A 13,686-nucleotide genomic window follows, 5' to 3' on the forward strand; every position below is an offset into this window, starting at 1 on the left:
GATTATTATAAGCAAAGCAAAGATAATCAAAGAGGAGCTCTCTGTTAACAGAGAAAATGTCATCCCTGTTCCGAGGGCCAGACATTCGGTTCATTTGAGATCCTAGAGTAGATGGATGGGCATTGGGCTGGTTCTCTGCCCTGTGGTGAATTTCTTCAAAAGCCCTAGGCACCTGGATATGGAGCCTGGCTTCTTTTCACAAAAGTATGGTCCCTGTTGGCTACCCAGTAGCAATCATCCTTATAGCCATCACATATCACTCATGAAAGAGGAAAAGGAAAGGAAACCTTATTTACTATGGATGGACGGAGAGGGAGAGAGCGAGAGAGAGAGAGAGTGCGTGTGTGTATATGCGTGTGTGTGTGTGTACAGTCTTATCATTGATATTTGGTTAATTACTCCACCTTTTGACACATACATACACTTTTATTATTGTACATATAATCTTTTATCAAATGCTTTTTATCTGTATATCTCCAAGTACTTTACCAAGTAGGTCAATATCTTTATTCCATTTTACAGGTGGGAAAAGAGACAAAGAGGGGAAGGGACCTGTCCAGAAACTCAGAGGCAAGGCCAATAACAGAAAGTAGGTCTTTAGAGTGCCAATCCAGTGTTGTATTCACCAGGGCCTCTTGTTGACCTCATGTACACACACGGTACTCAACACTGTTTTGTTCAAACCCAGACTCGAATTCCTCACATTCAGTACCTATGTCTTTGCTGGCCCTTTACTTAAGATGTCTGCACAAACTAATAAGCTATATGACACTTTAAGATGTGGTAATAGCACAAAAATCAAATGGAATGTTTGTTTTTTCTGAAGTTGAAGAATGTTCAGATCGTTCCAACACCTTTCCTACAAAATGGATAATTTGTGATATACTGGTACTGGTTTGTCATGGGATAAACTGAAAATTCTTAAAAAGAGTAAGTTTACTATTCTGGGCATAAGAACATAGAAATAATTTTGTTTACAACATTTATGTGCAATTATTTCAAAGTAACTTACAAAATAATAAATGGTCCCATAGCACTTAAGAGACTAACAAAAAATAAAGATAGTATCATAAGCTTTCCTGGGAACACCCACATCTTCCACAAAAGCTTATGATACTCTCTATATTTCTGTTAGTCTCTAAGGTGCTACAGGACTATTCGTAGTTTTTTAAGTTATTTTAGTACAGACTAACATGGCTACCTCTCAAAGTATATTCCTTTCTATCAGCCCAGCTGCACAGTTCAAAACAGATATAATAATTCACATTTACATAACATCCTTCTTGTACAAGGATACCCAACGTACTTTATGAATGATACATAACAGCGAATTGTTCCCTATAATACCGTGGTCCCCAACACGGTGCCCGTGGGCACCATGGCGCCTGCGGGGGCATTTGTATGCGCCCGCCAAGTGCTCGGGGCTGGCCTGGCCCCGGGCACATGGCACACGGTGAGCGCCGGCCCCGGGAGTGCCGCGGATTGGCCGCCCACGCTCTGGGCGCGGGGTGCTTGCAGGGGGCGCCGGCCCCAGGCGCGCGGCACTTGGCGGGGGGAGCGCCGGCCCCGGGCACGCGGCGCTTGGCGGGGGGAGCGCCAGCCCCGGGCGCGCGATTGGCAGAGGGGAGCGCTGGCCCCGGGCGCGTGGCACTTGGAGGGGGTACCGGCCCCGGGCGTATGGCTATGGGGGGGCCCCACTCCTGGGCATGTGGCTATGGGGGGGGGCCGCCCCCGGGCATGCAGCTATGGGGGGGGCAGCCCCTGGGTGCGCAAGTGTCCCCGCCCCCTGGCACCCGGCGGGCGAACGGCCATGCCCCCTGGTGCCCGGCAACCTCAAATGGTTGGGGACCACTGCTATAATATATGTTCTAGTCATTCATCTGGCCCAGTTCTAAATGACTCAAGTAAAGAGCCTTTAACCACTTATTTCGGACAATGTTCCAAAATATAATTAATTTAAATATTAAAGCATGTCTCAACATTCAATCTAACTTTTCCTTAATTTCATCTCATTATTTCTTGTTAATCCTTTTAGGAATAATAATAATAATAATAATAATACCTAAATCTGTATTTCCAACAAATCATTAGGAACTTGCTTTAAAACTAAAGTAGAAATTAATTTTAGATGTACATCTTTGTAAATTCACAGTTATCTGATCTATCTATACCCTACATTCACACAGTTAAAATTGTCATTGCTCAGATCTGAGAGAAAAAAAAACAGATGGATTCTCTCAGGCTGCAATTTGTGCCTCCAAAAGAGATTCAACAGCTCATACCTATTCAAGGAAGCACTAAAATATGATTAAATACCACTGACTTCATGGAAGAGTATCAGAAAGAATTCAGTGGCACTTTACTTAATATGGATGGATTCATAGATGCTGGAAGCATGGGTGCAGGGGATGCTGACTTGAAGTGTTTTCCATTATATCCAGAATTTACAGTTTGGTTCAATGGCTTTCAGCACCACCACAATACAAATTGTTCTAGCGCCACTGGATGGATTTATGTGTGTGTGTATATATTTTAACTGGGGTTAAATATTTCCATTAAGGCTCTGAAATGTTATCTATTGGCAACTAAAGAACATACATTAACGTAAAACATTTTATTAGTACTGGGTTACCATAAATTATGCCATCTAATGTGGCTACCTTCTGTTAAGTAAAAATGACAGTGCTTGACAGTCTAACACAAGTCTAGTACAGAAGTATAAACAACATTTACCTGACACGTCCAAAAAAGTCTGAGCACGTCCAGTGCCCACACTGCTAATGGCAATGCATTCATAGTATCCTTCATCAGACAAGGAGACCTTGACAATATCCCAGTTCATGCTGGAGGACTCCCTGCAAAATTATAAAGCCTCTGTAACTGCTTGAAATGGAAGAGAATGGAATGAAAGAGTTGTTTCCTATTGATTGGCATGTGACTCTCAGGTTAACGAAAATTTCATATATGGAGGAAAAGTCAGATCCTTTTAAAATCTCTTTTGTTCATGCATTATATTACACATCATATTTAGGGCCTGATTTAAATAAGGAATGATTAGACTTTCATGAGCACTTCTATTCCTCACATAATACATCTATGAACACATAAAAAAAAACATGACAAGTTGTCACATGGTAAAATAGCTGCTGTCACTCAGCTATTTCTACTCTTGGATCATCCTTGGATTTTTTTTTAAAGGAAGAAAGTATGAAGTACTGTTATATTTATTATTTATCAGGAAAGTATGTACAGACAGAACCATCCCTTAGAATGATGCAGACTGGTTTCCTCTCTAGGGCTATGTCTAGACTGCATTCCTCTCTAGAAAGAGGAATGCAAATGAAGCAGATCAAAAATTCAAATGAAGCACAAATTTGCAAATCTCGTGCTTCATTTGCATAATCGCATGAGGGTGCTTTTTCGAAAAAGAGATTTTCAGGAAAAAAACCACAGTCTAGACAGGGTTCTTTAAAAAAAAATCCCTTTTCAAAAGAACCGGTACTCCTCATTTTTTCAGGAGTATGGGTTCTTTTGAAAAAGGTTTTGTTTTTTAAAGAACCCTGTCTAGACTGAGGGGGGAGGGTTCGAAAAAGCGCTCTCATGTGATTATGCAAATGAAGCGCGGATCGCACTTCTTTTGAATTTTCGATCTACTTCATCTGCATTCCTCTTTTGAGAGAGGGATGCAGTCTAGACGAGCCCTTCGTGTGGGTCAGGGATGGAGTCTCAGGGTACGTCTACACTGCAACATTATTTCAAAATAACTAGCGCTATTCCGAAATAACTTAGTCTGTGTCTACACAGCAGGCAGTTATTTCTAAAAAGTGTCAAAATACTGTCAAGCTGGAGGACTTCTTACTCCGACTCTTGTAACCCTTATTGTACAAGGAATAAGGGGAGTCGGAGGAAGAGCACTCTGTTTCAAAATAAGTGCTGTGTAGATGTTCCTTATTCCTAAATAAGCTACACAATTGACATGGCTCAATTTGCATAGCTTATTTCAAGTTAAGCCTTGCGGTGTAGACACACCCTCAGTCTTACTTCCTGTACCCTCTGCTTTGGAATAACTTTTGCCCACGAGACACATACTCTCTGTACTTCCCTGAGTTCAATTGTCCCAATCCCCTGAATGAGGAAAACAGCATGTTGGTCACCTGTGAGTAATCAAATGAGAGCTCTTGAAACACTTGGCTTTTGCTTGTAGAATCTATCACAAGTAAAGCTGCTGGTTTATAGTATTTTAGTCCTTTATAATGCTATAGGAAAAATAAAGTAAAATGTAACCACATCGGGTTGCTGTGTGTGCTTCTTTTAAAGAAATTGTGAAGACTTCTTAAGATTCAGCAGCTGCATTTTTTATGGCATGATATGGTGCAAGTATTGGACTTCTAATTCTGAATCCCATAGCTACCTGGATGCATTGCTGTAATAAGTAAGTATATCTAATGAAGACAAGATGAATCGCGATGCCTTTGAAAAACACCTTCTACAATATGGGAAAACTGTGTCTTAGTGTTCCCACTGTCTTCCTGCTCTCTTATCTGCCCAAAGCCTTGGATTAACTCCATGCAATGCGTTGGGATTCAGTCGGAAGAAAACATTAGATATGAATTAAGGCCACATTTAATTTAATATTATAGCAAAAGTGTCAGTGCCTCAGCATTGCGAGGCTAAGTAGAATATGTTTTGCATGGAAGATTGGGCCACAGATAACAACTGCAGTGTGATCTTGGTCAGTTTTCTGCTTATTCCCTCTGACCCATGCTCATTACAAACTCACTTTATCAGAGCTGATGCTTCAAGGCAGTCACCAGTGCACTGCCAGCAATGGAAATGTAAGAACAAAGGAGATATAAGAATATTAAAGCTTTATGTCTACACTTGCAATTGATTCTCATTCATGGGGGCTTAGAGACCTCCTCCCCTGCCAAAAAAAAAAACCCCAAAAGTTTTGCTGAAGCAATTACAAGTGTGAACGCTGCTTTGCCGGCAGGAGTGCCTGAGAAAGCAAAAACAGCTTGTGGCGGGGGGGGGGGAGAGGGGACAGAAGTATTTTGTTGGCAAAAGTGCTGACAAACTGGCTGATGATTTTAACAATAGGTCTGTGTCACTACAGTCACGTCACTAAAAGCTGTATAGTATAGACATACCCTCATCTATCTGAGACATACCCTCATCACCCCTTTGAGATGACACAATTATCTGGGTTGAGCTAGCCAGGGACCCAATTGTACTCAGGCAGTAGTGGGTCCTGTGTTAAAGAAAGTGAGCTAATAAGCTCTTGCATCCATTTAGAAATATATTCTGTGTGTTTGGCTGACTAGGATACAGACTTAGCTAACTGAACCATGAACAATGACTTTACAGTGAACAGTTTTTATGAAACAAGCTGCATGTATTGCTGTCAAAACTGCATATTTCATTTTCTTTGGTGATCCCATTTAACATTTCTGTCCTATGCAACACGGGGAGATGTTCAAAAGTCACAAATGGCAATTAGGCACCAACCTCCCATTGATTTTCCCACTGAAATTAGATGCCTAATTGAGCTTTTGGAAGTCTGCCCCTCATCTTTTCAAACCAAGAGTCACTTGGACAAAACACGTACATTTACTGAGTCCCCAAACTTTCTGTTGCTTGTCCCTCACTGCTCTGTTCTCCTTCAGCTACAGTAATACTTGTTAATGACATTTTATACTTCCTATGTAGAAAACCATACATTTCAATGTGTCACAAAGATGGGTAAGAGTTTTTACTGCTAATTTAACAAATGGAACACTGCTTCGCCAAGAAAATGTATACTTGCCATAGGAACCTGGCAAGATCTTCTGGTTGGAACACAATGCTATAAAGTGGGCACACGGAAAAGTCTGCAATTTTAGAGATATTTCTGGTTCCAGCAATATTTCTGATCCTTAAAATGGGGAATAATACTAGAGTCATTAATATCTTTAGAACAAGAATTAACTTTCATTAAACATGTCCACAGTAGACGCTTTTAACTAATATTAATCCTAAATGATACTATTAGGGATGTGAACGACTAATCTACTATTCAATAAGCAAATGCTTATCGAATAGTAGACACATTAGTCGACTAGTTGCTTTCCCTGCCTCTTGCTGCCTCTAACGGAAAGGGCTCGTCTAGACTGCATCCCTCTCTCAAAAGAGGAATGCAAATGAAGCAGATCAAAAATTCAAATGAAGAACTGATTTGCAAATCTTGTGCTTCATGTGGATAATCGCATGAGAGCGCTTTTTTGAAAAAGGTTTTTTCAAAAAAAACCACCCCGGGGTTCTTTAAAAAAAACACTCATTTTTTCAGGAGTACGGGTTCTTTCAAGAAAGGGTTTTTTTCCCCTGTAGAGGCCAGGGTCTGCTGCTTTGAAACTCTGTGTGTAGCCCAGGGCCAGCATCGACTATTCGATTAGCCAATTAATCTAAATATAGCATCCCAAGATACTATAGCCAGAATATACAACTCTCATGATCAATAAAACATGCAAATATATGAACCAAACATATAAACAGCCATTTAATAAACAGATGGAGTTTGGTTATCAGCAAAGTATAAAATAAAACTCACCAAGTCAAGTGCAGTAATACAGGCAGATTATACAGTTAAACCATTCATAAATAATGTTCAGTACTAGTAAATCACAGAAAATAGCAGCCAAAATAGCTAATTAAATTGTGCATCAGAGGTATCAATTCAGATATTTTACGGGGAAACCCCTGTTCATCTACCCTTTCCCACCCCCTGCACTCCACCACACAGGAACTGATGCCTTGTGCACCAGGTCATAGCACCCCGGGGCCTGGCTGCTCCTGGTATTGTGACCCTGTGTACCAGGCTGTAGTACCACCCAGTGAAATCTGTCCCAGCTGCCCCTGTACCTGTGCAGAGCAAACTCCAATGGCATTACAAGAATGCCTCTAGGCTGCTCCCACAGCAGCTGTTCTGATTTAGTGTAGGACCGCTGCGTAAAATTGTCACAAAATAGCTCCCCTGGTTCCGAGGTTTAGGGGTCATAGAGCAAATGCAAACACCTTGGGAAGAGCATCTACTCCTCCTCAGCACCCCCAATTGGTGCCAGTGCAGTGCACCTTGTTCAGTAGCATTTGGCTTGAAGAATATTTTGTTGAGTCAGTGTAATATTCTACAGAAATGTAACATGATCACTAAAATGCAGCTTAGTACATGTTATAAAGAAAGTAAGAAATAAAATATGATGTTAGATCATTAAAGTATGGAAAGAATTACAAAGCAGGAAAAGTATGTGCCTAAGATGCCTAGATGTAAATAGCACCTCATAAAAAATAGAGCTGCAGAATTTTACTCTGCCAAGAATTTGCAGGAGGATTTCAGAATGTATTTGCTCTGTTATCAGGTATAAACTAGTTGCCATAGAATGTGGCCTTCATTCTTAAAAGGTTTGGTGTTTTAAAAAGAGGCTAGAGGGGTTAACTGCTTTCCAGGAAATATTTTATTAGGTTTGGAGGCTATTGCTTTTTGGTTTGATTGATTACAACTTCATTGTCCGGGGATTGTTCTGTAGAGAAAGAGACTGCATTATTCCCTTAGTTTCTGCAGTCTGCATGGTGGTGATGCAGATGGAATCCAGAGACCCTTGTGATGTACTCTGTGGAAACTTTCCCAAAGAAGAGGATGATATAACCCTTGGAGCATAATAAACCAAAGCACATAGATTTCTGCTAGAATCTTATGATCTCTCCATTCCGCCCTACACCCACAACAATTTACAATCTCAATTTCCTCATGGAATTATTTGCTTATTATTCTTTGTTATTTAATTCTCATAACTGGTCAGAAAATCATTATCATGGTTACAAAGTAAGATTTGCATTCCATCGGTCTTACATATGTCTGATTAGTGGGAACAGAATTAAGCCAGTGCTCAGCACTTTAGAAAAATCCCACCTTCAATAGCATTTACCATTGTGTACAAAGTACAATAAATATCATCAAGAATAGAGCTACAAAAGCTGCTATGAATTTTAACTTTGATTTTTTAAATCCCCAAAATTATGTCGGGGAATGGCTGCTTACCTAAAGAACTGATCCATTCCCAGTTTTACTCCATTTCTGCTGAAATGCTGAGTAAAAGGAATAAGACTTTCCACATGGCAAGATAGATAGCCTGGCTGCAGGTAGTATCCTGGAGTTTTCTTGGGCATTATAACTTTTGGAGCATCTAGAGAAAGCAAAATATTCACAAGCAAGTAATTAGCAGCTATTTGCTTACAATCCATTCATTGTGATTAATACAAATGCTAACAATCTTTTCCTTAAAGTCCAGATTTATCAGAACATCAGGGGTTGGTCTACAATAGAAAGTTAGACTGGCTTAAATACATTGGTCAGGACAGCAAAAAATTACATGCCCTATGCAACATACTCAAGCCAACCCAGTCCACAGTAACATTTCTAATGTAAAAATGCCCTTAGCGTGGACATGGCCAACAGAAGCAAAGATCATTATTAGATCATGCTAGCTAGCACAGCTCAACCAGCAACTTCGAAAAATCTTGTCAAGACAATTCAAGTTATACTTTAGCTTGTGTTAGCTGGTGGAGTTAAACTGGAATCTTCTGAAGCAGTCTCTGCTTCCACTGAAGTGATTATACTCCCATAGATTTCAATGGGGCCTGAGTTAAAATCTGTCAGATAAGCACACGCTAAAGTAAAATGTCCTTGAGTTGACAAGAGTTTTAGAAGGTGTTACTTAGGGTATGTCTACACTACAGAGTTTTGTCGGAAAAACAGTCATTTTTCCGACCAAACCTGAGTTACGTCCACACTGCAATCACCTTCTTTCGAAAGTAAATCGAAAGAACACAGGAGTTTTCCAGCATTGAGAATCCTATTTTACGAGGAAGAAGCCTTTTTCCGAAAGAGGAGGAGGGTTTTCTTTCTAAAGAAGAGGCCTCCAGGAAATAACACAGGTGCCCTGGTGGACACTCCGTCCATACTAATCACAACTCTATTGTTCCTGTCTCCTGCCAGATCATAAAGCTGCAGGCACCCTGGACAAGCCTTGTGTCAGGAAACTGGCCGGAGAGCAGCACCCTGACTGCATGGCTCTCCCTGCCACAGGCCTTGCCACCCATGGCCCAGCCTCAAACCTGCTGAGACCCCCCTCCCCTCCCCCAGGAATCCCAGGAGCAGCCCCAGGAATCCCAGGACCCACCCAAGGGGACCAAGAAACAAGCAGAGCCGCGGCTACACTTTACTTTCAACACTGAGCCTGATCCGCACAGCGCTGGAACCTGAGTATGCAAATGAAGCCCGGGATGTTTAAATCCTGGGCTCATTTGCACTTCTGAAGTGCTTGGTTTGCATCCCTCTCTCAGCAGAAGAATGCAGTCTAGACACAGCCTTATTGTAAAATCCTTGTGGAGACAAAGTACTGTAGTTTTTACTTTGATGTACCTAATCAAAGGTGTAATAGATAGCTAATTCAGCATAAAACACACAAACACACACACCTTTGATACAGTGTAGTTATAGACTTAGTTGGTCAAGAGGAAATCATAAGCTCTTTCCCAGGGTTAATCTCAATCAGCTAATAACAATTAAAACTCTACACAATGATTATATACATATTAAAAACTTTTACTCCTAGCACACCTCTGGGTATGCCTACATTAGAGTTTTTACTAGGCTTTGCAAATATGTTATCTATCTAGCAATTAATTCTAGGGGCACATCTATACTGCAGGGCAAAATGCGAATTAAGATACGCAACTTCAGCTACATCAGTTGAAATACCTAATTTGGCTTTTGGCGCTGTCTGCATAGCAGAAAGTCGAAGGAAGAACACTCTTCCTTTGACTTCCCTTATGCCTCATGAAATGAGGGTTACAGAAGTCAGAGTAATCAGTCTGCTTTCTCAAAATTATTTCGAAATAACAGCTTGCTGTGTAGAGGCACACATTGTTTTCTAAATAACATCAGCTATTCTGAAATAACACCTCAGTGTAGACATGGCCTAAGTCAAAAACACCTATTGGTTTGAATGGGACTGAGAGGCCAAGCATCAGGTGGTTTGCAGCACTTTTATGGATCAGGCATGAATATTCCTTTCTTGCTAGTTGCTTTAGAGCTAAAACAACTACTAGTAGTGGCAGGATTTCCCTCTCCTATTTGTATAATGAGAAACTTTTACCTAGCAAATAGAAAAGAAATTAAATCAATAAAATATGAAGTATAGAAAAACGTCTCTAAAAATGGCTTTTCTTGAATAGTTTGGCAAGCTCTCACATAGGAATGTAGTACACAATTTTTTCACATTACTGTACATATAGTATCTTCCTTTATTACCTAAATGTTTCTCTCTGTGACCTTTCTTCCCTCCGGAAAATTCATGTTAAAATTTCAGTGCAGACAAGGCAAGCTGTAATTTCAACACTTAAGGTTATTTTACAATAAATTAATTATCTGACTAAAATTCTCCTTCATCAATGCCTCCAAGCGTCTCAGATTGCTTTGTATGAAGTTGCAAGTTTTGTGGGGAATGGTAGAAGAGGTGTTTTCCTCATTATATGGGCAAGTAGAAGAAAACTAAGTCATCCATCTCCATTAATGAAGATACAATAAATGTTAACTAAAATAAAATAAAATAAAATAAAATAAAATAAATCTTACCAGGAACAATACTAGAAAATGAAACACTTGACACTCTCTGGAAGAGATAATCAGCTTTGTCATACCCCATTATTTTAACGAAAAAGGCTTCGTTTGGTGGTATGAAGTCAGTAATATTCCATATTCCATAAGGTTGTCGATCAGGATAGTATTTCACAGGCATGGTTTTAAGAAGCTCCCCTGTGACGCTTAGAAGTTCTAGTCGGTCTACTCTAGCTGGAGGAGAGATCCCGGTTGTATTCAATAGCACATAGGTAGGTATTCCTATGAAAACAGAAATATATTGTTGTGTTTATGAAACATAAGAAAAGATTAAGCTCTGTAGATGTGCGTCTCCAGTCCCTCTCCTCCTATAAAAGCACAAATCCAGTTTAAATCACCCTTTTCCAGCTATTTAGAAACACAATACAATGTATATTTTAGCTAGTTTCTAAGGTGCCACAGGACCACTCATTGTTAAAGTTACAGATTAATCCAGCTACCCCTCTATGATTTTACAAACAATATGTTCACATTGGCAACATGATGTGTTTTATTTAGGATTCAATCAATTTTTTTACACAGAAAACAGAATAAATAAATAAACCCCAGGAATTGTAGGAAAATGTCAGTCTGGAATATGGCAGCTCTTGAATACTCTGGAAAGCTCTTACAAGTGAAAGTAACACTATAATTTTTTCCATGTACTAAATGTACAGTATCTTCCTTTATTAGTGCTTATAAAGCTGCCTCGTTAACTTTTCCCCCTGAAGGGCCAAACTGAAACATTTTACAGTCTCTAAAAGAAGGGAAGTTGTAACTCTGAACTGTACCACAAATAAAAACGTTGGGATTTGCAGGACACAATATGCAAGTATAGCACGATATCATAGGTAATGGCATCATGAATGGCCATGGCGCCTTTCCAAACCTGTCAATGATTACCTGGATTTCTGCAGCAGGCTAATTACAGAAAACAACACAAAATATAGGCTTCTTCACTAGGGACTGGGCCTGCCGCCTCCACAAACAGCTGCATACAGTAGAAACGGAGTACAAACTAACCTTGCACTGGTCTGCTAGATGCCTTTTTGAAGTCTAGTGTCGGCTTTCTAGAAAAACCAGCTCGAAAATCAATTGTACTGAGGCCTGTTATACGAACAGAGTGCCTTCCATCGCTGGATGCCTGGAAAATATTGAAAGAAACCCTGTTGGAACAATTAGCACTTCAAGCTTTGCAGTCCATTGAGCTTAATAGACTTTAAGTATTCGTAAAAATGGTACAGAAGAGATCAGATGTTATACATACAATGACCCATTTAAAAGTTTTTGTTCTAGATAATGGACCCTTCTGAGTTTAGTACTTGTGAAAAGAGAGAATGAATAAAAGTGATGTGCCTCTAGAGCAGGGGTGGACAGTAAGACAGCGGCAGTTTGCCAGGGTTAGCCCCATCCAGGCCGCCACCGCTATATTTACTTGCGCCTCCACAAATACGGGTGCTTGCAGATCTCTTTGGCCACACATCACCATTCCTGACCAATGGAAGTGACTTCCTGTAGCTCCCTTTGACCAAGAACAGCTATCCACAGCCAACAGGAGCCTGCAATCTCCCATACCTGCAGAAGTGCAGGTAAATAAAGCAGTGGTGATCCACCAGGGTCTATCCCAGGTGAACCAAATCCAGCCCACGGGCCGATATTTGCCCACCACTGCTCTACGGCATACTATGAAGCCAAATATTACCCTATATTGTTGAAGAACTGCAATGGGGAGATGTGTTTGAGCAAATCAATCAAGTTTACCCATGTATTTTATAACTGTTTAATTTTGTAAAGCAAAACAAAAACAAAAACAAAAAGAGAGAAGATAGCAAAAGACTAGTATAAATTAAACAATGTCCCATAATTCGTGGATTTATTTCCTGCTTTAGAAAAACATATTTACTCCTGGATATCCATTAGATGATACATGCTCTCTTTAAAGAAATGTCACTCAAGATTTAGCAATAAAGCAAATGAAAACATGGAATATCCAGGAATTTATGAATAAGGAGTGTACATCAGCTGATATTATACATTACATTAAAAGCTAAATTCTGGCTTTTCCAGCCAAAGCCTGTGTTGGAAGACTGCTGAGCAGAGGTTCTCCTTACTTCTCTCCCCCATCCTCCAAGAATTATGGCTGAGTCAACTAGAACCATCCTGAAACCCAGGCAGAAAGTTGCAGCAGGAGCCCCTTAATTCATTTAGGCTACATCTACACTGGCAGCTTCTTGAACAAGAACTATTTTGAGGAAGAGTTCTTGCGCAAAAAGTCTTCCACAAGAGCGTGTCTACACTGCCATGTGCTTTTGCGTAAGAGATGTGCTTTTGCACAAGAGCATCTAGGACAGTGTGGATGCTCTCTTGCACAAGAAAGCTCTGATGGCCATTTTAGCCATAGGGGTTTCTTGCGCAATAAATTCAAGTTGCTTGTCTACACTGCCCTCTTGCGCAAGAGGGCTTATTCCTCGTGGGGAGAGGAATAACTCTTCCGGAAGAAGTCCTGTTTTCCAACGCTGTACTGTACATTTAGTTGTGCAAGAACGCCCGTGCAGTGTAGACACCCAGCAAGTTTTGTGCAAGAACAGCTGTTCTTGCGCAAGAAGCCGCCAGTGTAGACGTAGCCATAGAGAAAGACTGGTTCATGTCAAAGACTCCAATTTTACCCATCGTGTAAAATTGCTATGTCTACACTGGCGGGTTGTTACGCCAGAAATATGCAAATGAGGCTAAGCGTGGAATATCGCCGAGCCTCATTTGCATACCTAATGAGCTGCCATTTTTGCAGAAGAGGCTCTTGCACTAGAAGGAGCAGTCTATGCTGCCCCTTCTTGCACAGGAAAACCCTCTTGAGCAATGCCATTATTCCTGAAAATAATCAGCGTAGCGGCATTGCGCAAGAGGGATTTTCTTGTGCAAGAAGGGGCAGTGTAGACAGCTCCTTCTAGCGCAAGAGCCTCTTCTGCAAAAACGGCGGCTCATTAGGTATGCAAATG

General features: G+C 40.6%; 1 protein-coding gene across 4 annotated transcripts in view; it reads right to left on the bottom strand.

The window, feature by feature from the left end:
• HMCN1 (hemicentin 1) overlaps positions 1-13,686 on the bottom strand; it is a 364,148-nt gene that overhangs the window by 219,498 nt on the left and 130,964 nt on the right. For all 4 annotated transcript variants that reach the window (XR_012906027.2, XM_075936754.2, XM_075936755.2 and 1 more), the window contains exons 7-10: positions 11,714-11,834; positions 10,670-10,933; positions 8,072-8,216; positions 2,734-2,855 (exon numbers count right to left, since the gene is read on the bottom strand). Coding sequence is in view for 3 of the 4 variants with exons in the window: in XM_075936754.2 (XP_075792869.2) it covers positions 2,734-2,855; positions 8,072-8,216; positions 10,670-10,933; positions 11,714-11,834 (652 nt within the window). In the remaining variant the exon portion in view is untranslated. The remainder of the gene's footprint in view (positions 1-2,733; positions 2,856-8,071; positions 8,217-10,669; positions 10,934-11,713; positions 11,835-13,686) is intronic.

The sequence above is a fragment of the Pelodiscus sinensis genome, chromosome 9 (genome assembly GCF_052426305.1).
Source record: "Pelodiscus sinensis isolate ZL-2025 chromosome 9, ASM5242630v1, whole genome shotgun sequence".
Classification (NCBI taxonomy): Eukaryota; Metazoa; Chordata; order Testudines; family Trionychidae; genus Pelodiscus; species Pelodiscus sinensis.